The sequence below is a fragment of the Schistocerca piceifrons genome, chromosome 5 (assembly GCF_021461385.2).
Source record: "Schistocerca piceifrons isolate TAMUIC-IGC-003096 chromosome 5, iqSchPice1.1, whole genome shotgun sequence".
Taxonomy (NCBI): domain Eukaryota; kingdom Metazoa; phylum Arthropoda; class Insecta; order Orthoptera; family Acrididae; genus Schistocerca; species Schistocerca piceifrons.
The window spans coordinates 534092560-534118241 of NC_060142.1; the positions used below are offsets into that span (position 1 = coordinate 534092560).

General features: G+C 39.1%; 2 protein-coding genes across 7 annotated transcripts in view; one reads left to right on the top strand and one right to left on the bottom strand.

Moving 5' to 3' along the window:
* The window catches only part of LOC124798008 (acyl-coenzyme A diphosphatase NUDT19), a 100543-nt gene extending 85969 nt beyond the window's left edge, over positions 1 to 14574 (bottom strand). The window contains exons 1-2 of one of the 3 annotated variants that reach the window (XM_047261205.1): positions 14427 to 14574; positions 1958 to 2017 (exon numbers count right to left, since the gene is read on the bottom strand). The gene's annotated coding sequence lies outside the window, so the exon portion shown is untranslated. Of the gene's footprint in view, positions 1 to 1957; positions 2018 to 14153; positions 14244 to 14426 lie in introns of those variants that run through there. The other 2 variants (XM_047261204.1, XM_047261206.1) reach the window with 2 other exon arrangements.
* Positions 14575 to 14650: 76 nt separating this feature from the next.
* LOC124798007 (homocysteine-responsive endoplasmic reticulum-resident ubiquitin-like domain member 2 protein) lies at positions 14651 to 24693 on the top strand. Of its 4 annotated transcripts, XM_047261201.1 has the most exons (8): positions 14651 to 14830; positions 18781 to 19013; positions 19605 to 19790; positions 19903 to 20101; positions 20366 to 20693; positions 22778 to 22935; positions 23117 to 23264; positions 23418 to 24693. In XM_047261201.1, exons 3-8 carry the CDS (start codon positions 19650 to 19652, stop codon positions 23716 to 23718), a joined length of 1275 nt encoding a protein of 424 aa, XP_047117157.1. In that variant the 5' UTR covers positions 14651 to 14830; positions 18781 to 19013; positions 19605 to 19649; the 3' UTR covers positions 23719 to 24693. The 4 variants fall into 4 exon arrangements, with proteins under 4 accessions (XP_047117157.1, XP_047117156.1, XP_047117159.1 ...); XM_047261200.1 differs by lacking the exon at positions 18781 to 19013 and having other exon boundaries at positions 14653 to 14830; XM_047261203.1 differs by lacking the exons at positions 14651 to 14830; positions 18781 to 19013 and adding an exon at positions 14896 to 15028.
* Positions 24694 to 25682: the final 989 nt, after the last annotated feature.

Below are 25682 nucleotides of genomic sequence, written 5' to 3' on the forward strand. Positions count from 1 at the left end.
AGGCAGCAGGGAGCCCTGTGGTTTGTAGTGATTGTGTCTCTTTATGTCCGGCTGGCTGCATTCATGCAGTGCAAGGTGTGGGATCTGCCACATGCGTCACTGAGTTGAATCTTGGGACACTGTTACTTTTTGAATATTCTGTCAGCCCATAATCAAGCCCCATCCAAATGGCTCTGTCTTATTCACGATCATGGTGAGCTGTAGGTCTGTTGGTAGCTTGATCAACTACATGGCATCTGATATAAGAGCTGGATCAGCAGGGGTGTGAAGGTGCTGCCAGAGATGTGACTGTCTATACTCTGCCAGAGGAAACTTGATGATATCATAAATTAGTTCCAAGTGACCCACCAGGTGGCTGATGGTTGCTCGTCAAAAATGCTCATTGTCTGAAAAATGCACTCAATGATTGTAAATCACAAGCTCGGATTCTTGGAATTGAAGAGTGGCAGTTTGAGCTGAGTGCCACCCAAACACGTCAATTTACTGATGGTCGCACTGTTTCTGTGAAGTGTGTGAGCAAGATGGCTGCCAATTGTTCATGCTAAGTTGGTTGTCACGTGACAAATTGCAAACGTTGAAATAGATTGTGAGTCATGGAAGCCATGGGTGATGCAAACATGGTGTTGAGAGATGATTACAATTGAGAAGGTACTCTAAGGAGTCTGTCAAATTCACTGATTTAAGTCAATTAACAGGTTCATCATATGCCACCATTGTTGCTGCAGTGCCATGCCACTGCTTGCTAGCCATAATGAAAACAGATTATTCGCACACTCAGTTTTCACAGTCGGATTCACACACTGTCCATATTGCTCCTGCACTGCATTCCTGTGAGTGGCATCCACTGGTGTGGGTATGGTGCCTGGTGATGTGATGTGATGTGATGTGATGTGATGTGATGTACAACAGCTACATTGTCAGAACATAGCAAGCACAACTGAGTTCGGAGACAAATTCACAACTGAGTTCGGAGACAAATTTGCACATATTCATGGTTGATGTGGGGTCACCAATGGAGGAAGTGGGACACTATGATGGTAGTAAGCTACCGATAGAGATGAACACTTGAATGACAAGAATCCTCTTAAAACGGAGAATCAGCACAGAGCATCTAGTCAATCGCACTGTCCAGATAAGCACTTAAGTCTCATTCTACTGCCCCAAAGAGTGTCCACACTGCTCGTGACATATATGTTTGGTCACTCTAGGACAAATGTCCCAACAAAGTAAATATTAAGCTACCAATAGGAGGCAATAGCCAGGTACTTCGTAAACTGAGGAGGCAGCAGTTTTTTAAAGTATCAGATTCCTTTCTAATTTACTTGATTCAGTTTTGCTGACATAAGCATGAATAGCAAAAGTGATGTAAAGATAGTTTATTGTCATTACATTAAACAAATTATGTTTTTAAGGTTTGCTCCTCTTTGTTAAAGTATACATTGACTGGTTCCACATCCTTGAAGGTCCTCTTTATTGTTGTGATCTACAGAACAAGGTGAATGAATGAAAAGAGCATCATTTGGAATTCATGTAACTTGAAAATATATACTTAAATATATACTTAATATATACTTAAATATATACTTAATATATACTTAAATCATCATAAAATATATACTTAAATCATTAAAAGTCAAGCTTATAGTACATTAAAAAGCTGAAATATGAGGAAAGTTGGCAGTTTGTATTTTAACATCTCATTGACTATCAAGCCACCAGCAATGGAGCACCAGCTCAGTTGGAGAGGACAGAAAGAAGGAATCAGTCATAGTTTCTTCTTTTTTTGCATTCATCTGTAGAGATTTGGAGAATTCACAAAAAACTTAAAACAGGGTGCGGTAGAGGGATTCAAACACTACCTCCAATGTCAAGATCATTAAGGTGAGGATAAATGATTGTATAAAAGCAGAATGAATAACAAGCTGCTCCTTTCTAACAGATAAATAACTGCACAAACCTTTGTCTAATTTCCGTCAGTTTAAAATGCAACAAACGAGTGGTTCTGCAAGTGTGCAACCTGAAACAGAAAATATTTAAGGCTTTATGAAACAGCTGCAAAATTTTTCACAATATTTCACTACTGGAAATTCCTGGATGAAAACAATAAACAAAATTTATGAAAGGCAATCATTCACCTGTAGCCAACTGTTATGCACCATGTAGATGCACCTGAAGAACATATCAAATATAAATATAGTGTTGTTTTCATTATTTGTAGTTGTGCCCACAGAGATATGAAGTAAGTTTAAAATATGTCCAAAATCCAAAACAAATGTGCAGAAAATACTGTCACTTATGTGAGGTGTTCCCTCAGAATATTATCTTGCAAGGTATCGGTAAATGAAAATATGTAAAATATGTTAACTTATTGACTTCTAGAACATTAAAGTTGGCAATTATTTCTTATGGCAAATGTATCCAAACCTAAATATTTTAGCTCTTCTATTAAATGGTTTTTCCAGTTTAATTTTTCATCAATATGCACACTTTGAGCTTAGAACTTTCTACCCTTTTTATTTATTTATTTATTTGTCAAAGTGTGAGGCTCCCCTTGTAGTTTTTCCCCAATCAGATGATGTGGCATCCTCCTTTGCATTACTCAAATGGCCAAGGGTAACTTTCTGCATTCTGTTTCTTAAATAAAAACTAAGCCAGGGATGTGCTGAACTGCAAATTCTTTAAAAACCTTAACTACCTTAATAGAATAATATGACTGACACAATCAAATGCCTTTCATAAGCCACAAGAGATCTCAATAGGTGTTATTTTATCATTTCAAGATGTTGTTAGTGCTCAGTAAATGTATAAACAGCTGTCTCAGTAGAGTGGCCTTTTGAAATCCACACTGTAATTGACTAAGTATCCCGTAGCTGCACAGGTGAGTGATGGCCCTGGAGTAAACTGGCTTCTCAAAAGAAGTAAGGAACATAAGGATTTAATGTCCCACTAATGAGGTCATTAGAGATGGAGAACAAACTCAGATTAGGGAAGGAAATTGGCCGAGCCCTGTCACAGGAGCCAGCCTGCCATTTACTTTTAGCAATTTAGGAAAATCACGGAAAACCTAAATCTCGATGACCAGAGGTTGATCTGAGCGGTCACCCTCCCAAATGTTTTCATACCATGAAGTGCAGAGAACAAATATCATGTCTCTTATAGGAGTTTGAAATACGAGCTTTACAAATCATGTTGGAGGCGATTCCTAATTAGTCACTCGGTGTCCGCCAGAACTGACACAAATTCTGGTTAATGTCTCTCATGGGGAAGAGACTAAGCCGGGATTCAATAGAATGATAAACATTCTTCACATGAGCATACTGGCCGTGATGGGCAGGAGCTCGAATCTCAGCTAGTATCCACATGAGCATATGCACTAGCCAGTCGTAGAGAATGTCTTGCAGTGTGGAGCACTGTTTTATGTAACATGCTGCTTTTGAGGATGGACTTGGTCCCATTTATAGCACTATTTGAGACTTGAAGTCCGTAGCCATGTGGTATATCCATTACGGTGCATTCACAGGATCAAATTCCCACAAAAGCGGAGGAGGAGCCAGGTTGTGATAACGGAGGCTGATACTGGTGGAAGAGCGTGTTGCATCAGCAGTGATGCTGAGTGCAGTGGCATTGACACTGCGGTTACTGGTCAAGTAAGTGAGTGATGTGAGGCGGATGACTATCAGTTGTGCCAAACCATTGCATGACAAGGTAGGTCAGCGAGATGCTGGCAGTGACTGCACGCAATGTGTCAGCCGACAGTGCACTGGGTGATGGATGCAGAGCCAGATCAGCTGGAGCAATGCAACAAGGGTAAGGTGGCTGGAGTGCGGCATGTGTCTGGGGCTGTGCACACAGTGAGCAGTTTCTGGGTGAGTTTGCCAGTGCAGTGCAGCAGAGGCAGGAGCCAAATGGCTACATCTGACAACTGAAAATGCATGCTCTGGACAGTGTGAGAGTGAATCACTGGTGTCTCTGGTGTGAGGATTGGTGGTGGCAGGTCTGGGGCAAGCTGCTGTGAAATAGCACACTGCAGATATGGTGAAGGCATCAAGTAGTGCTGCAACTTCAGGGTTTAATCGGTTATTGGAGCAATGGAGGTTAATTTGCTCCATTGGGCATATGCTGCAGGAGAGGTAGAGGGGCAGGGGTGTGAGCATCCCAGATCTCTGGGATACTGGAACCTGTGTTGTTGGCAGCTGATGGTCCAGGGGAAGCATCAGGTGCAGCACCTGGGTACTTTGGTGAGTTTCTGGAGGTGTCCTCAGCATTGATGTGGTTGGCTGGTGTCTCAGGGGAGTTGCCTGTGGAGTGCTTCAAGTGATGTAGCAGTGGCGCCAGCTTCACCAGTGACGGGCGCCTGTGGGATGTTGACAAGGATGGTGGTTGGGCTACATGGTGTGTAGACAGGCACCATATATGTGGGCCTCATCCTATCGATCGATATGCTGGTAAGGGTGTTGTAAAGATGTAGGGTGAAGGTCCGAGTGGGGGCTAGAGTAGTGCTGGCAAAGCAGGGGTTGATTGAATGTTGATACGAAGCATGACATGAGTGCATGAAGTGAGGTCGAAGAATGTCCTGCATATGTCACGTTGCTGGGGGGAGGGATGGGATGGAGGGAGGGGGCATGGGGGCAAAGGGAGGATGTTGCAGGAGAGCCGTGCAGGCCTGCAAGCCAGCAACAAACTCGAGCATGACATCATGCGGGAGGGTCAGCGGGTTCCAGGAAGTTGCTCAGTACAGCAAGTGGCTGGCTTTAGACAAGGTCATCAGCCAACATCGCCAGATCAGCCTCGTGAGGGACACTGAGGCCGAAAAGTACCAGAGGCAGGACAGTGGTCCACCTGTTGTTGGGGCAGGTGATGGTGGCCTTCAAGATATGGTGGAGTTGTTCCACCACACCGTTTGCAACTGGATGGTACATCAATGTCAAGTGCAGGTCAGCCCCACAGAGGCATGTCAATGTGTGAAGGAGGGCAGATGTAAATTGGTGCCCACAGTCCATTGTGACAGGGTATGGACAACTAAAATGGGAAATCCACTTGGAGACGAAGACAATGGCTACTGTGGTGGCAGTGATGTCAGTTGTTGACACTGTCTCAGGCCAGTAGGTGAACCTGTTCACAATGGTGAGAAGATAGTGGCAGATGTCAGAGTATGGTAGAGAGCCAACAATGTCCACGTGAATGTAGGTGAAGCAATACCTGACATCTGGAAGATGGTGACAGGGGTGACAGGGGCATGTATATGGCAGCCAATCTTGGCACACCAACAGTTGAGGCATGTGCAGACCCAGGTCTTGCAGTCCCTCTGAATACCTGGCCAAATGAATTGTCACATTACCAGTGTGGAGGTAGCGCACATGCTGGGATGCTTCAGGATGTGTTTCATCCAACCACTGTACCCCTTGCACTGGCTTCTATGTGGCTACAGGCAGAATACAAACCACAACTCTTGTAATAATAAAGTAAAATTTCCATGTAGTGATAGTTGCAGGCACACCTGCCACAGATACACGCACAAATCCTGTAAACACTTGCATGCTCACTGAAATCAGGCACCTCAATGCTGAGAGGCAAAAGGAATCACCAAATTCAAGTACCTCAATGGTAAGAGGCAAGGGTAGCCACCAATATCGAGCATCCAAATGGGAGCAGAAAACTATTACCTCCATTTCGTTGTATCTGGATCATGCTAAACATAGTTTCTAACCAGACATTAAAACAGTTAACCATATTGTACAGTAAAATCAGATTTGCAACACTCAAGTAAACTTCAAACATGAATATCAAAGGTTTACAATTACATCATAAATGAAATGTAGAATCAAATGTGTCGGTTCTTAATTGCAAAAACAGGCACACTTGATACTTTCTGACTGCAGTACCATCTACCAGGAACAGAAAACAATGGTTTGAGTTTATCATATGCAGTTTTTGGCGCAAAATCCAAATATGCAGTAAAAATGGTGGGATTTCCATTTGAAAATACAATGCAGGAGGGATGGTTAGGAGTTGGCCAGTTGTAGCACAGACTAATATTAACTTTTCACCTAAAACACCTTTTTTTCCTACAATGAGTCATTTTTGAGATACTTCGTCATCTCAATTTAAAATGAACACCATGCATAATAAAGTACAATTTGAAAGAAACTCCCACAAATATTCAGTCAGATCTCGATAAGATTTCAAAGTGGTGCCAATATTGGAAACGTGCTTTAAATTTCAGAAATGTTAAATTGCGCACTTCACAAAACACAAAAAGTATTACATCCTATGACTATAATATCAGTGAGACACAACTAGTATTAGTAAACTCATACAAATAGCTGGGGGTAACATTTTGTACGGACATGAAATTGAACAATCACATAGGCTTAGTCGTGGGTGAAGTAAGTAACAGACTTTGGTTTATTGGTAAAATACTAGGGAAATGCAATCAGTCTATAAAGAAGGTTGCTTAAAAGTCACTCGTATGACTCATTTTAGAATATTGCTCAAGTATGTGAAACCCATACCAGATAGGACTGACAGCGGATACTGAACGTATACAGTGATACAGTGAAGGGTAGCATGAATGGTCACGTTTGTTTGTATTCAGGAGAGTCACAAACATGCTGAAAGAACCGAGCTGGTAGACTCTTGAAGATAGATGTACACTATCATGAGAAAGCTTGCTTACAAAGTTTCAGGGACCGGGATTGAACAATGACCCTAGGAATATACAGGGCTATTACAAATGATTGAAGCGATTTCATAAATTCACTGTAGCTCCATTCATTGACATATGGTCACGACACACTACAGGTACGTAGAAAAACTCATAAAGTTTTGTTCGGCTGAAGCCGCACTTCAGGTTTCTGTCGCCAGAGCGCTCGAGAGCGCAGTGAGACAAAATGGCGACAGGAGCCGAGAAAGCGTATGTCGTGCTTGAAATGCACTCACATCAGTCAGTCATAACAGTGCAACGACACTTCAGGACGAAGTTCAACAAAGATCCACCAACTGCTAACTCCATTCGGCGATGGCATGCGCAGTTTAAAGCTTCTGGATGCCTCTGTAAGGGGAAATCAACGGGTCGGCTTGCAGTGAGCGAAGAAACGGTTGAACGCGTGCGGGCAAGTTTCACACGTAGCCGCGGAAGTCGACAAATAAAGCAAGCAGGGAGCTAAATGTACCACAGCTGACGGTTTGGAAAATCTTACGGAAAAGGCTAAAGCAGAAGCATTTCTTAAACAGGAGATTGGAAAACCGATGGATCGGTCGTGGTGGAGATCATGATCAACAATTCATGTCATGGCCTCCACGGTCTCCCGACTTAACCCCATATGATTTCTTTCTGTGGGGTTATGTGAAAGATTCAGTGTTTAAACCTCCTCTACCAAGAAACGTGCCAGAACTGCGAGCTCGCATCAACGATGCTTTCGAACTCATTGATGGGGACATGCTGCGCCGAGTGTGGGAGGAACTTGATTATCGGCTTGATGTCTGCCGAATCACTAAAGGGGCACATATCGAACATTTGTGAATGCCTCAAAAAACTTTTTGAGTTTTTGTATGTGTGTGCAAAGCACTGTGAAAATATCTCAAATAATAAAATTATTGTAGAGCTGTGAAATCGCTTCAATAATTTGTAATAACCCTGTACTACGACCCCATACATATCGCTTCCACAGGAATTGTGAGGACAAGATTGGACTAAATATGGCACGCACAGAGGCAGTTAAACAATCATCCTTCCAGTACTCCATAAGTGAAAGGAATGGAAAAAAGCCCTAACAACTGGTGCAATGGGATGTACTTTCTGCCATGCACTTCACAGTGGTTTGCAGAGTATGCATGTAGACGTAGATAAAGCCACTCTCACGCTGAATCATGTGATGATGGTAGTCTTCTGGATGTCCTCAACTGTGACAGGACTCTGGGTGAAAGACTTGGCACATTTGATCATCCTAGATACTGTAGCTCCAGCCAGTGCATTGTTGTAGCTGCGTAGGAATGGTACCAGGTACCGGTCAGGTATGGTTGGAGCATTTAATGCCCAGTAATCATGCTAAGAGTCTTCCTATTTCTTGACAAGATGAACGACAGATGCCCATGGGCTCTTCGACGGATGCAGCATGCAAGAGGTTGCAAGGTGAATTCAATCCAGGGCTAGTGCACCTCCCACATTGCAGAAGTGAATGCCGTAACTTAACGTACTCAGCTACCTGGGCAGGTTTACTGGAGATATTACTCATTTCATAATATAATATTTAATGATCTTCCTTATTTCAGACAAGGAGATTAATTTTTATTTCACTAAATGTCCTCTGTATCCCTTCTTTCGTGTACTGTTTTATCTTCTGAAATTATTTGTTCTAATTTTCTCACCTCTCTCTGTCACCTTTTTTTTCTTTTTTTTACAATATTCCATGTGAGCTTCTTTTTTTGAGAAGATTGTCTGATACTTATAGCAATTCCAGGTTCTTCTGAGTATTGAATTAAATTACCTTCTTAAAAATATTGCTTTAAAAATTGGATACAAACAAATTGTTTAATATCAATCTAGCATTAGGCTCGTTGTAAACTTTAACCCAGTCAATGTTTTTCTTGAATTTTCTTTAAAATCTTCAGTGGTTTTTTTTCATTAATAGACCTAACTGTTTTATTTGAGTATTTGTGAACTGTTTATGGAACTAAGTTACATATTGTGACTAACTGTGCATTGCGATCTTACAATCCATTAGACATGTATTTAAACTTCTACTTGTTGCGTGGAAACATTATCTATAAGGGTAGTGGGAATTAGTGAAGTTCGGTGGCAGGAGGAACAAGACTTTTGGTCAGGTGATTACCGGGTTATAAATACAAAATCAAATAGGGGTAATGCAGGAGTAGGTTTAATAATGAATAGGAATATAGGAATGCAGGTAAGCTATTACAAACAGCATAGCGAATGCATTATTGTGGCCAAGATAGATACGAATCCCACGCCTACCACAGTAGTACAAGTTTATATGCCAACTATCTCTGCAGATGATGAAGAGATTGATGAAATGTATGATGAGATAAAAGAAATTATTCAGATAGTGAAGGGAGATGAAAATTTAATAGTCATGGGTGACTGGAACTCGATAGTAGGAAAAGGAAGAGAAGGAAACGTAGTAGGTGAATATGGACTGGGGGGAAGAAATGAAAGAGCAAGCCGCCTTGTAGAATTTTGCACAGAGCATAACTTAATCATAGCTAACACTTGGTTCAAGAATCATAAAAGGAGGTTGTATACCTGGAAGAATCCTGGAGATACTAAAAGGTATCAGATAGATTATATAATGGTAAGACAGAGATTTAGGAACCAGGTTTTAAATTGTAAGACATTTCCAGGGGCAGATGTGGATTCTGACCACAATCTATTGGTTATGAACTGCAGATTGAAACTGAAGAAACTGCAAAAAGGTGGGAATTTAAGGAGATGGGACCTGGATAAACTGAAAGAACCAGAGGTTGTAGAGAGTTTCAGGGAGAGCATAAGGGAACAATTGATAAGACTGGGGGAAAGAAATACAGTAGAAGAAGAATGGGTAGCTCTGAGGGATGAAGTAGTGAAGGCAGCAGACGATCAAGTAGGTAAAAAGACGAGGGCTAATAGAAATCCTTGGGTAACAGAAGAAATATTGAATTTAATTGATGAAAGGAGAAAATATAAAAATGCAGTAAATGAAGCAGGCAAAAAGGAATACAAACGTCTCAAAAATGAGAACGACAGGAAGTGCAAAATGGCTAAGCAGGGATGGCTAGAGGACAAATGTAAGGATGTAGAGGCTTGTCTCACTAGGGGTAAGATAGATACTGCCTACAGGAAAATTAAAGAGACCTTTGGAGAGAAGAGAACCACTTGTATGAATATCAAGAGCTCAGATGGCAACCCAGTTCTAAGCAAAGAAGGGAAGGCAGAAAGGTGGAAGGAGTATATAGAGGGTTTATATAAGGGCAATGTACTTGAGGACAATATTATGGAAATGGAAGAGGATGTAGATGAAGATGAAATGGGAGATAAGATACTGCGTGAAGAGTTTGACAGAGCACTGAAAGACCTGAGTCAAAACAAGGCCCCGGGAGTAGACAACATTCCATTAGAACTACTGATGGCCTTGGGAGAGCCAGTCATGACAAAACTCTACCATCTGGTGAGCAAGATGTATGAGACAGGCGAAATACCCACAGACTTCAAGAAGAATATAATAATTCCAATCCCAAAGAAAGCAGGTGTTGACAGATGTGAAAATTACCGAACTATCAGTTTAATAAGTCACAGCTGCAAAATACTAACGCGAATTCTTTACAGACGAATGGAAAAACAGGTAGAAGCGGACCTCGGGGAAGATCAGTTTGGATTCCGTAGAAATGTTGGAACACGTGAGGCAATACTAACCTTACGACTTATCTTAGAAGAAAGATTAAGAAAAGGCAAACCTACGTTTCTAGCATTTGTAGACTTAGAGAAAGCTTTTGACAACGTTAACTGGAATACTCTCTTTCAAATTCTGAAGGTGGCAGGGGTAAAATACAGGGAGCGAAAGGCTATTTACAATTTGTACAGAAACCAGAGGGCAGTTATACGAGTCGAGGGGCATGAAAGGGAAGCAGTGGTTGGGAAAGGAGTGAGACAGGGTTGTAGCCTCTCCCCGATGTTATTCAATCTGTATATTGAGCAAGCAGTAAAGGAAACAAAAGAAGAATTCGGAGTAGGTATTAAAATTCATGGAGAAGTAGTAAAAACTTTGAGGTTCGCCGATGACATTGTAATTCTGTCAGAGACAGCAAAGGACTTGGAAGAGCAGTTGAACGGAATGGACAGTGTCTTGAAAGGAGGATATAAGATGAACATCAACAAAAGCAAAACGAGGATAATAGAATGTAGTCAAATTAAATCGGGTGATGCTGAGGGGATTAGATTAGGAAATGAGACACTTAAGGGAGTAAAGGAGTTTTGCTATTTAGGGAGTAAAATAACTGATGATGGTCGAAGTAGAGAGGATATAAAATGTAGACTGGCAATGGCAAGGAAATCATTTCTGAAGAAGAGAATTTTGTTAACATCGAGTATAGATTTAAGTGTCAGGAAGTCGTTTCTGAAAGTATTTGTATGGAGTGTAGCCATGTATGGAAGTGAAACATGGACGATAACCAGTTTGGACAAGAAGAGAATAGAAGCTTTCGAAATGTGGTGCTACAGAAGAATGCTGAAGATAAGGTGGGTAGATCACATAACTAATGAGGAGGTATTGAATAGGATTGGGGAGAAGAGAAGTTTGTGGCACAACTTGACTAGAAGAAGGGGTCGGTTGGTAGGACATGTTTTGAGGCATCAAGGGAGCACAAATTTAGGATTGGAGGGCAGCGTGGAGGGTAAAAATCGTAGAGGGAGACCAAGAGATCAATACACTAAGCAGATTCAGAAGGATGTAGGTTGCAGTAGGTACTGGGAGATGAAGAAGCTTGCACAGGATAGAGTAGCATGGAGAGCTGCATCAAACCAGTCTCAGGACTGAAGACCACAACAACAACAACAACAAGGGTATTACTACTTGAGCAACTCGAGTAGGGAAATTTATGACTGGTACTGAATTATAAGTCAGATCCCTTCAAAAAATTTAAATTAAAATCATTACAAATTAATAATCTCATCTTTCTGTCTGGCAGAGAACATAATAAACTATCAAACTGTGTACTGTAACAAGCGCATGCTTGAGCTATACTGAATTTAATTATTTTGTACATTTTTGTATTCATACTCCTTTTTTTATGGATATTTGTCCTTATGGCAAGAACTCAGCACAGCACCATATGGTCTTGAGGATGAAACAGGATAATTGGTTTTGAAAACATTACTACCTATTAAGCAAAGAACATAATCTCTTACATCATCTCACTTTGCAAAGCTCATTGTGATGGGTAGTTAAAAAAATTAATAGTTAAATTTTTGCGAGTTGCCACTTGCAGTAAATGCTCCTCCTCAATGTTTACATGGTGTTACCAGATTCATAATGTAGAGTTATACCTTTAATTTTTGTGTTCCATAGTTGATTATGTGCTAAACTGTAAAATCCCTTCTGTTTCCTCCAAATTATTCAGTTAGTGTGCTACCACATACAAAACATGTTACTCAACAATGTGGAAGAATGCTGTTTCAATAACTATTCTGCATATCATTTAAGCTATATGGCAGAGTATGTTGAAACCACCTTTATTTCATATTATATTTTGTTCCTCTGTTGTGGTAGTGGTGGTGCTGCCTGCAGTGCAGTTGCCGACAATGATCCACATGGTTTCAACATAATTTCTCCGCATATAGCTATGTCTGTGTTTCAAAATCTGTTTTCAACAAGTTGCAAACATTGGTCACCACATGAAAGCCAGTAAAATTGTTGGAAATGTGTTGCAAACTCAATGTGTTGGTTGTGCGTGGGTGAAATAGGGGTAGTGTTGATATATGGGAGCTGATCTGTGGGAAAAATTGTGTATGTGGATGCTTTAGAGGTGGCTGTTACAATTGTTGGAGACTATGTTAAGGAACAGTATGGCCAATAAGGAGTTAGTTATTTACATGTTCCATGGCTCATATTGCACAATAGATCATGATGGTGTGAAATGAGTCATTTTGTATTCACATCACAGGTTAATTTGTACATATGGTTACACTCTGAACATTTCTCTGTTTTTTTTTATGTTAAAAAAAAAAAAAAAAAAAAAAAAAAAAAAAAAAAAAAAAAAAACATATAGATTTGAGTTAGCAATTCATGCCTACCTCCTTTTAAAAATTGCAGTAATAAAAATTCTACTATGGAAAGAAGGAATTGTCAAGGAGAAACATTCTCAGTTCGTTTTCAAATTTTACTTTCCTGTCAGACACAAATTTTATGTCACTGCGTAGGTGATCAAAAATTTTTGTTGAAGCATTATGCGCCCCTTTTTGTGTTAAAGACAACCTTAATGTGGAGTAATGAATGTAATTTTCCATTCTGTTATTGTAATTAAGTTATCATTGTTTCTTTTGAAGCGTAGTGGATTATTTACAACAAACTTTACATATACTGTGAAGCAATAGTTGGACTGCCCAATTCCCTTAAACAGATCGTAGGATTGCAATAGCAGAGACTATTTGCTGCTTTATCATCATCAAGAAGTTAATGAAGGGCAATGAGTCACCAGATTAGTTAAGGGGATGGGCTGATAACCGGTGTGTCTGTAGTTAGATGTGCTTCACCATATGGCTAGAATGCTGCTAACGTGGTTTGATGGAGAGAATGGATAATTGCAAAGCAGTGGATGTTCTACTGGGCAGTGATATTAAAGCAGATAATACATTTTAAGTTTGGGATAAAAAAAAATCAATTTAACATCAAAGTCATTACAAGCGCAGATTGCCAATGATGTGCGGTAAATGGGCCGTGCCCTTTCTAAAGTAACATTTGATCATTCGTCTTAACTGATTTACGAGGAAAAAATAGTCTATAAGGTGGAAAGCGGAGCACCTGACGCGTTAAGTTCTTGATTGGAAGAGAGAGAGAGAGAGGGAGAGAGAGAGAGAGAGAGAGAGAGAGAGTGTGTGTGTGTGTGTGTGTGTGTGTGTGTGTGTGTGTGTGTGTCATTTTTTCCGATTTATTAAGTCTAGGGCTTATAAGTTGTCTAGGGGAGGGGGGGGGGGGGGGGGAACCCAATGTAATCAAAACAATAAAAGTGGATTACGTCTCAAGTTATTAACTGGGGCAAATAACTTACATAGCTGCTTTGCTAAGTGGAATATTGGTGCTGTCGCTCGCATAAGAGTTCATAAATTCTGAAACGGAGTAGCCTCGTCAGTAGCATGTACCTTACGCTGGAAAAAGTAGTAAGTTACATTTTTTAACGTATTTCGTAAGTCTGAACAACACTGCTTTCGTCAATACGATAAATGTACGTTGATGTTACAATAGCAGTTTCTATATTCTGTTCCATTCATGCTGCAATAAAAAGGTTAGGTCTTACCGTTTCCGACCAGCGTATTGCTCTTGGGTAACAATATAATAAAATTTCATAGTTTTATGCATTTCCTTTACATATAACTGGCATTAAAGGATAAAGGAATTGGCATTTGATCGGAAATATCAGATTTTGTAAATCCATATGATACCTACCAATAAGTCCTAACTTCTGAACTAGAATAAATTAATCTGCATCTTACTCAGCAGATGACACCAATCATTTCAATGTCGAGATAGGGAAGTTAAGCGGAAAAACGTGTTAGTAACGAAAAAGTCATATTTTTATTCGTTCTTCCATGCAGATTATTCTTTTGACATTTTTAAATTGCCCATATTACATCAAGCTGATGAAATTTCTGTCATGTAACACATTTGACCTTGGCAATAGACAATAGCTTTCATGTAAATTAGTATTAATTATAATACCAAATAGCTTATCAGATGGGACGATCTTAGGATTGTCTATAAATCAAAGAGAGAATCCAAGTTCATGTGCCAATAATATACACCCTGAATATTAAGACTTTGGAACCGCTTCTTTCTCGCCCCTTGCACACGAATTGTTCTGTTTCTCTCTAGTACAACCTACTATTATTTACGTCAGTCAGCTGTTCCTACATATCAACCAATAGCAAGTGAAGAAGTGTTGTGCAGCAGCCAATGAAATACCGCCAAATAGTTGGAGAGAGACTATCAAGTAGTACGTCGTATTTGGTGTATAAATTTACGAGTGAGCTTGACAGTTCTGGTATTTCATCGATACTGTGATTTGACATGAAAACTGGTATCAATAGCGAGTTCCCATAAGGAAGAAAATTTCATCTTTTGTGGTAAGTTAATCTCACGGAAGAACGTCAGTTAATGAGACGCCCATTTGCCTTTTGCAATAGTAATTATTATCGGTTTAACTTTCTGCACATTTTCTCATATGAAGCTATTCAGTGATTGTCGTGATTACATATCCAGGAAACCACTGCCGTCTGATTACAATTGCCTACCGTAATTTGCCTGATTGTTAATGTTTTAAAGTAAGTGACGGTAAATAGTAAACAACTCAAAGTTATTGTATTGTGGGAAACGTTTGCTGTTTGGTTCTAGCCCGTCGAAGAAACAGATTTTTTACTCATTAATGAATATTTGTAAAACTAACTGCCTAGTCTTGAGATAGTAGCATTCCGTAGTGGCTATCTTTGCTGTGCGTAGTTAAGCGTACAGCTCGAGTTTGTTTAAAACAACCTTTCATCATCCGTCACCGACAGTGTTTGTCAAGTCGTCATCTGATGTCTTTGTTGTGGTAAGTGACAGCTTTCAGGCCAGCCCTGCAGTTTCATTTGTGCCAAAGTACATGGTTAGTAATTTAATTCCAAAGGCGCCCTATAGGGCCACTGTCCCAAATTCAGGAATTTAGATCCTATTTTTACATTGCATTAACGCCTGATAAAAATACCTGCAGTTCCGTTTTATCTCGTACCACACTTTGTACGGTGTGTAGACTATTTATCTGTAGATACATGAATCACTTTGATTTCCTGACACTGTACTAGTTGCCCCTACTGCAGTAGATATCAAGCACAAGTAGAACTGCTTAACAAATTTATTTTAAAAGTAGACTGTTAAATCGTTTATAAGAAGTGCAAAATAATGCATGATCGACATGCACAGAAAATTGTAAAAATTTACAATGAAGTATAGTAGAAGTTCTGTATTTAAGACTCAAACAAATGAGTGGATAGCAAAATGAATAAACAAGTGGAAAACTTGCCTCAAGTGCTTTCGGGAAGCTAAATTGGGATTCAAGTTATGATGTGTATGGAGCAAAGGGTGTACAACCTGTGTGTGTTATCAGTTTTGAATTCAGTGCGAAAGATTCAGAAGTTTAGGGTTTGTCAGGAGCAATTGAAAGATAAATTTATTTAGTACGAGGGGGGAGAGGGGAAAAAAATGGGCTAGGGAATAAACTGGATTGTCACAAACCCCAAGTGAAATTATCCTCATGAATATAGTGTAAGTTGAATGATAATAAAACATAGTTTCATTTAAGAGGTGATAACAAACTTGTCACCAAACACACAAATGTACAATAAACTGAGTGCACATAATAATTCTTAAGCTATATCAAACAGTGAAAAATCCAGGATAGAATAACGATAATGCTGAAGATTAGATGGGTAAATCGCATAACTAATAAGGAGGTATTGAATAGAATTGGGGAGAACAGGAGTTTGTGGCACAACTGGACTAGAAGATAGGATCGGTTGGCAGGACATGTTGTGAGGCATCAAGGGATCACCAATTTAGTATTGGAGGGCAGCGTGGAGCGTAAAAATCGTAGAGGGAGACCAAGAGATGAATACACTAAGCAGATTCAGAAGGCTGTAGGTTGCTACAGGGAGATGAAGCAGCTTGCACAGGATAGAGATAGACGATAACAACAACAACAGAATAATGATAATATTATGAAAGGGATTGATTGCTACTCATCGTATAGAGGAGTCGCAGGCGAGCACTACAAAAAGTTTGCTGTACTTGAGCTGTCAACCAAAAGGCTGAAAGCTTACATGCATAGCAGTCCATTTTTTGTGTCTGTCTAATGCTCACTGTCTTTTGTATACAGTGAACAGCAATCTATCCTTTTCATAATATTGTCATGATTCTTAGGCTATTGAAGCCATACATCATCAGACACAAACCTGTTCAAAAGTTATTTACATTGATCACATCACTGCACAGATGATCTGCAGAAGTCAGATTTTTTTAAAAACATTAACTGTGTATGATATTTATTGATGATAATTTGAGATTATTTGGTGAACAAAAAACAGATGTCTGAAAATGAAAAACAAAATGAGGAAACAAAAAAAAAAAGATTTTATAAGATAATTACATTCCAGAATTTGCTTATGAAGTGAATTGTGGATGCAAGTAAACATCAAGAAAATCACATGCAGGCAACAGAGATGAGGTTTTTAAGAGTAGTAAAGGGATGCACAAGAGTCAACAGATTTCAGAAATGTATTTAATATCCTCAATAAAAGATAAGAAAATAGGAGAAACTGGAATGGAAATCTTGAAAGAATGAGTGGAGAAAGATTACCTCTCCAGATAGAGATTTAAGCCAGTTGAGAGAAGTCGGGGAATACGGGAGAAGTGACAAGTATCTTGTTTTAGAATTGATTAATTTAGCAGGAATATTTGCCAATAGATGGTTTAATCTCCTCTTAAAGTGAACTTTACTAGTATCAGTTGTTAAAATTTTTTGGCTGGTGGGAAGTTATTGAAAACCTGTGTTCCTGTGTGATGGACACCTTTCCGTACCATAGTAAGTGACTTAAAATCTTTGGGAGGATAAATTTATTGTTAATTCCATCACATGAGCCGGTGGTATGTAAACATTTGAAATTAGTATCCACAATTCCTTGAACAGGCCTCTACAGGACTTAGTTGAAATCCCGCAAAAATAATTCATGTTACACACTATTGGACTCTGAAAAGTTTAGGTTGCCTAGATAAGTTACTCCAAAGAAATGATCCCACACTACATTTTGGAAATTAAGTAAGCCGAGAAATAGAATGAGGAGGCTACTTCTTATATTCCAAGAGATTAAGAGAGACCAAGACAGTGTCCTGGTCATGGGTGGGGGGAAACCATGCTGAAACAGACGATGTGTGGAGGAGCCCTTTACCCAACAACGAGGATGACAATAATGATGGTGATATGTTAATGTAAGAACTGGTTAACTCTCATAATTTTACCAAGTATCAGACTAAAGAGGTATTGAATGCACAACATATGGGTAATCTGCAACACTATCTTTCAATGCTTGCTGGATTGCTTTTCATCTGTATTTACATCACATACGCTATCTGTAAATGGAACTAAGCAAGTAAATTGCTGTAACTATTGCTAGTCTGGTCTGGATTGTCATTTTGACACTATTGCTTAAAGAGAAGAGTGAATGAGGAGAAGACTGTGACAGGTTGAAGCTTTCCCATTAGCAGTGCCGCATAATAGAACTGATAGTGTACTACCCCCTAAAGGCAATGGTACTGGTTAAAGTCTGTTTCTACTTCACAGTTTTAACTTATCACTACAACCAGTTGATTAAAGTTCACTTTAGTCATTTTAATTCCAGGTTTTAAAGTATAAATGAGTTGTTCCCCAAAACCTGCCCTTCCAGTGCTCAGTTGTCTCGAGACACATTGAGAGAAATGTCCTGAAAAAATAATGGGCTGAGTTAGGAATCTCAGATTTTCATTTGTTTTCCTACTGGTTGGATTACTCACATCATAACTAAAACATGGATTTTATAGTCAAGTCAGATACAAGTTCATCATGAAATTCATTGTACCATTTAGTAAGGAAAGTTCTGGCATAATGTAAATAATATAGAAGTAAAGCAGACCCCTCACGAAATTTGTGGGAGCATTGAGTTGTCGACAGGTGCACACAGAAGAGAATATCTCTCTCTCTCTCTTTTTCTCTCTGTGTGTGTGTGTGTGTGTGTGTGTGTGTGTGTGTGACTCAATGCTTCTTTTGATAGGTGGTCTCCTCTACTCCTAAATTATTTATAGTTATGACACTCTTAGAAATAGCTGCTGCGAGAGTTTTCTCTCTGTAAAAATAGAATGATTTTGTAGTCAGTGAGAACTTTGTATAAATAGCCGGAGATAAAATTTTCAAGTGGCGATTTTTCCTTTCACCTAACTTTGCAATGTTTATATACCACCAACACCAGACTAAGAAAAGTTAAGATTTATTGGTTTCTTCTTCTCATTCTAGGTTGTCAAAATTAATGAAGTAAAATGGAGCCTTGTAATTAAAAAAAGAAAGGGGTTTAACAGTATGATAGTGATGAGAGTAAAAAAAGATTTTAATTGCATGCTAGTCTTATGGACATAATAGTCTAATAAGAGTTGAAAATATTGTCAGTTAACTCCAAGAACAGTTATTATCTTTTTGAGTAGGCAAAATAAATGGACTGAGTGAAAATGGAGAGTTATAAAAATATGAAGGTAAGTAAAAAGTAACTGCAGTGTGGATAACATTCAGTTGTTCAGTTGTGTATTATTACTTGTAGCTGCATTTTCTCCAAACTCTCTCTCTCTCTCTCTCTCTCTCTCTCTCTTACGTTGTAGAGATATTTAATATTTCACTAGACACTGGAGCAATGTTTCAGTGGATTAATTTTATTGTCATTGTGCTAAAATGAAAATGTTATGGTATGAGGCCTCAGGTTTCCAGTACCTTATTGTTAATATGTAAAAAAAATTAATGAACTCACACTGCAAAACAAATGTTGTCTTATTATTATTACTATTATTATTATTATTATTATTATTATTATACGTGCTTCTTCTTCCTTAAAGGTCCATTTGACTGAAATTCTTTGGATGCTAGAGAGAGTTTCATTAGTGGGGATAGTAGATATCCAGACTTCTGTTTTGGAGTGCAACTGGTTGCCTTGTTGTAAAATATAAAATTCTGGAGGGCTGTAGTTTGTTTAGGACAGTGGGAGGGCCTATTAGTCAATCTTATACAGTGATAATGTCTATACCTACCTGTATTATATGATCACTGTTACAAACAACTGAAAAACATTTCAGGTGGCTCTACCAGATAACTTCAGCTGTCGGAGCAGTTGAACGGCGATGGACATGCTTGATATGCCAGTCACATTGATAGTTAAAGCACCCAATCAGCAGATAGAAGATCAGACAATAAAGTGCGAACCAACTTGGACAATAAAACGATTGAAAGGCTATCTTTCAGAAGTTTACCCTAGTAAACCAGTAAGTATGGTAATCAAAAATAAGTCTCATAGCCAGATAATATCGACCAGTAATTAAACGTCAGGCTTATGAATTGACTATGGTGGCTATAATGATGATGTTATATTTTTAGCGAACTGAAGACCAGAAACTAATCTATTCGGGCCAGCTGCTGTCTGATAGTGTTGTCTTGAGGGACATCCTTAGATGGTATGAGGGACAAGAAGCTCATACAGTTCACTTAGTGTGTACCCCATCAAAAGAACAGAATAGTAAAACACAATCTAAAATGAGTGATTGTGGTAGTAAACAAGCAACTGTTCCTAGTTCAGGTAAATAAACATTGGAAGAAAATGATTGTGAATTATTAAGAGACCAATTAATATTTTTTTAATTTTCTTTCAAAGATTCTCCCTGTCTTCTTCTTCTTCTTCTTCCCCCTTTTTTTTTCCCCCCTCTCGATCAGATTTTAAATGCTGCTGGCGTACTGTTAAGCACATACAATCCTTGAGACAGCCAACAGTTAATATGCTATTGAAAGGGGCAATAAGAAAGTATTAAATTTAGGATTTGTATCTTCTTTCATCCAATTATAGGTTCTGAAGATGTGAGAACCAGTGCGAGCAGTACCATGGTAGAACCAGATGGCTTAAGGCAGAGATCAGTTGGATCCGCGTCTAACACTTCGTTGCCTCAAGCTGCTACCTCTTCAAGCAACTCAGGTCTAGCAGCGCATGACAGGGGTCATGTTCAAATTCCAACACCGGATCCACGTGCTGCTTGGGCTGCTGCCATGGCACAACCTTATGTCAGTACAGCTCCATTCAGTGCAACAGGTGGTGCACTTGACCCTAATAATATGGTTCAACAGATGGCTTGGGTACAGCAGGCATATGCGTACTACATGACTCAGTACATGCAGATGTAAGTATCCGTGAACAAAAACTGGTAGGAATTATTATTATTATTATTTACATTAATGATTTATTCCAAATTGGTTCCAGAGGTAAGGACAAACACTTGATGAAGGTGCAGAAGAGTGGTAGTTTCTCTATTCAGTTGCATATTCTGTAGTTGATACGTACGGAGAATGTTATTGAATGGAGTATGCTACTTCTGCAAAAGTCAGACAAATAGAGTAAAATTGCAACACCAGGAAAGATAAGGAAACATTGTTTTTTGTGCTTATACAGTAAAGTAGCAAGGATATCTGCTTTAACTCTGACGGAGTTCATTAATCAGAGTGGATGGTAAGTGGTAATGTGCCAGGCTCACAGCAACCAGTGACCAGATGTTTCCAATGAATGAGGGATCTGTAAGACATGCTGGTGAAGGCAATGGCATAACACCCTCTGTTGCAAGGGGGGAGGGGGTGGTCAGGACTGCATGGCAACACATTGTCTTGCCAAAAGGTAACATCATGGTGATCTCGAAGGTGCAGAACAGCTACAGACCATAACACCTGTGAACTGTTACACCTGCTGTCCAAAATATCTGCAATGTGAGCCAGAGGTGGTTGTGTTGTATACCTAACGGCACCCCATACCATCACACCAGTTGCTGGGCCCATATGATGATGACAAATGTAATCTGGCAACACTTGTTCTCCTCGGAGTCATTACAAACAGGTACATTGGTTTTGATGCAGTACACAGAACTGGAATTTGTCTGAAAAGTCGCATTAGCACTGCTCCTGTGTTCATTGTTCTCATTGGTTACACTACTGACTGTGTGCCTCTCTCTTCTTCTGCGTCAATGGAAACTACAAAAATGGTTGCCATTTTCACAGTCCGTGGTGCTACAGATGTCACCAAGCTGTATGTGTGAAATTGGTATCTTGCTGAAAACAAGGCCATTTCCTGACAGGCTACATTATGTTGATGTAAGATTCTCTACTGAATGAATAGTGTGTCTGCCCTCTCAACTGTTGAGATCCTGCATGGCTTTGAGTATGGCTCTCCTGAGCCTATCAATTCCATATTCGCACAGCAGTCGGGAGCTCAACCAATGCGAGCAACAATATCAGAGAACGATAATCCACAATCTAGGTAGGCAATGATCCTACCATTGTTGAATTCAGATGTGCTGGTAGACGTTTCTCCTTGTAAAGGAATAACATCTGTTTTTCACAATCTTTTATCATTCAAATGTGATTTCTGAATAAGAAACCTGCTGTGTAATCTTTCATTACATACATAATGTAGATGATGACCTCTTATCTTCTTTGTGTGGTGGCATCAAAATCCTCATTATTTGTATATTCAGGCATGCATTACACTTAAAGGCAGTCTGATGTTTGGTGCATGGTAGTCTGATGTTTAGTAGCTGGCAGTGTACACAAATTGCTACATTTTGGAGACTTACTAATAGATAACTTACTAATTACTGTTTTCAAATAAATGTTAAATGCTGTGATGAAAGGACCAAGATGTGCGTGCATTCACTATTTGACAAATTAAATATAATTTTATGACACTGGTGAAGCACAGCACAGTAAAATAACTTAACCAGATGTCATTATGCTGTTAACACAAAATGATAAGACTTCCAATGGTTTTCAATCTTTTTTCGTTTTTGAGTGGAACGAGCATTGTGTACATTGATTTACCAGATGGTATTAATCATTGTATCAAATACTCAGTCACGTTATACCAATTCGTGCAAAAGAGCCTTGAAAAAGTCTTTGACATAATAATGATACCAAAAGTAATCTTTGCCACAACTTACAGGTGGCTCGCAGAGTATGGTTGTAGATGTAAACGAAGCAGCAGTTGAATGTCGAGGCACTTGATATGAAAAGCTGCTTTTTTTTTTTTTTTTTGGGGGGGGGGGGGGGGGTGGTTATGTGTGTCTTTAACACACTAACAATTATTTGAGTCGTGAAAGGGATTCTGTCTAAACAGAGATTCCACTAGTCATTTCTGGGTAACAGATGACCATGAAAATGATGAATTGGAAAAAAAAATATTGTTTGTACTAAATGCAATAAATTTTGTGTTCATCTGTAGGCTGGCGTCTGGTCCTGCTGTACAGAATAATTATGGACAGGCTCCTAACGGAATACAGACTGACGCTTACACACAACCTGTTGCGGAAGAGCCAGCAGCAGCAGCAGCAGCAGTGCCCAATAACCAACAGGAGCAAGCCATCGACGGTAACCTGATAGGTAGAAGCATTGTTTTTATACTTAAACTGACTTCTTCTTCAGATGTACCAAAAAGTATATTTGTTTCCCATCAAGTGCAGAAAAATTATATTTGCCTATTGGTATTAATATTTCGTCTAGAAGCTGTTAATTATCTTCCATTTCTGGCTGCTCACTTTATTTGCATCCTTGTGCATTCCAGGTGGTGATGATGATGACAGAGCAAACAGAGACTGGTTATATTGGATATATTTCTTGAGTAGAGTGATGGTCCTCTTTAGCATAGTTTATTTCTATTCCTCGCCCACTAGATTCATCATAGTGTCTGCATTGGGAATAATAATGTACCTGTGAGTATGAGCTCCATAATTAACAGCAATATGTATAATAATTCAACATCCTTGAGAGATTAGTGCACACCAGAAATATTTTTAATTAATCTAATTTAAATTACATTCCAGGATCTGTTGGTTTGTAAAATTTTATGTCTTGTGTGTGTGCAGCTACCAGATTGGATTCTTTCGTGTACAAGCTCCTGCAGCGATACCACAGCCAGCGCCACCACCAGCACCCGTACCTGAGAATAACAATGTAGTGCACGCAGGTCGTGATATAGTGAGGCATGGGAATGTCCACCAGTTTGGAGAAGAAGCTGCAGCCCCTGCTCCTCAAAGGGATGGGGATAGCGACACAGACGAGCGTGCTGTTCAAGAACCCGAGAGGCCGTCTCTCCTTGCCATCACATGGACATTCTTCTCAAGCTTCTTTGCCTCCCTTATACCTGAACAGCCTGGACCTCTGTGAGGCAGTCCTAATCAGATCCTTTCTGCGGTGACCTGACCTAACCCGGTGTACTATTGTGCATATAGAATGATTCTATATGATAAAAACTTTAATTATTAAGGAGTCGGTGTGACTTCGTGGCTTGAAAAGATAAGAATTACACATGAATACTGGCTTCATATTTGTGTGTATGTGGGCAGTCACTTTAGACATGTTCCACTGTATCTTGATCTGTGATTGTAGAATGTCTACTGATAGAACCCCAGGGGATGGCTTTAAATCCCACGTTGAAATGATGCAGGAAATCACAGTGAAATTGTGTACAAATGAAATTTATGCATGGCGTACATACCTAGGAAATTTGTAATACATAGATATGCAAGAAAGGTAATGGTGATCTATTACGGTGAAACTGCAATGTCTTAAATTCATTGCAATTTCAAATAGCCATGCCTTTAATGGGGATTTTACACCTTTCCTTGGCTTACACTGTGAAAGATAGTATGCGGTTTGAAGAAGATCTAATTGTGATTATACCACTCAACCAAAGAGTATTTTATATGTGTGATACTTTGCTTCATGCATGTGGTAGAAAGACGAACTTTAGTCATTCATTTTTATGATACATACCTGGTATAATAAACTGTAAGCTACTAGCTCTTAAATGGAGATTTACGTTGTCCAGTCTGTCATTGCATTTAATAACAGTGCTTCTGACAATATCTGCCACAGTATCCTTAATCCATTTGAAATTTCTGTTCCTTTAGCGACTTGTGTTGAGAAACCAACAGATTTAAAACCCAATGTATGAATATGCATACATGCAACAATTTTTTTTCTCCTAACAAGATGTAGGGCTGTTGAAATTGTGCCAGGATACATCTTTGTACGTACATACATACATAGTGACGTAAATAGGTTTATCAGGCCTTTAAATGTTGATATTTGTACAACATATACATTGTTTATAAATATATACTTATCTTATTATTGAAATTTGTGGCTTTTCTCATTGTTATTTGCCTTTTTAAATTGAAGTCATTCTGACACAACAAGAAACTTTCTTTCTCAAATCTGTCTTACTGTTTTACAGGTATGTTCTCAGTTCTGGGAATCAATAAAACAACAATCTGACCATGGCACACAGAATCGCTCACTTTGTGCTTATTCAGAATGACAGGTGGAGCTGATCAGAATTAATAAACTGACTGCAACTGAAATAAATACCAATTTGGAGAGAATGAATGTAAATTAAAACACAGAAGAAATATTTTACATGTGTACTTTTACATTTCCGTAGAAGAGATTTAACAAAATACAGTAAAAAATCCATTATAGGTAACTGTCTCAAGAAGCAGGAAACTCTTGTTTATTGTAAGCGCTCTGCGTATTATTCAGTCTGGGGGAAAAAAAGAGAGAATATTCATCCTGTACTTAAACGAAAGAAAACAATGCAGTTTTATGGCAAATTTACCAAATAATTATGTGTAATTAAAATGTCATTTGATTTTTGAGCACTAATTTTCACTGAATCAACAAATCGTGCAAAACTGAAATCACGTTCTGCCGAGACATTAGGTCTACAGGATTACTCTGCAGTTCATACTTATGTGTTTGGTAGAGGGTTCACGGAATCATGTTATGATTGTTTCTCAACTATTGCACTCTCAAATAGCACATGGGAGTTGTGATTTCTCTTACTTTATTACAATGATCGTTCTCCTTATGTAAGTAGTAGGCAACACAAAATATTCAGAGGAGGAAGTTGGTGATTTAAATTTTGTGAAAAAGATCTTGCCTCAACAAAAACACCTTAGTTTTAACAATTGACACCCCAAATCATTTACCTTATGTTCATTTCTTGCACCTCTTTAGCAACAGTACAAAACGAGCTGCCCTTGTTTTGAGCTTTTTCGATGTATTCCCTGTCTTCTCGAGCAAGGATTCCATACCATTCAGCAACATTCCAGGAGAAGACTGACAGA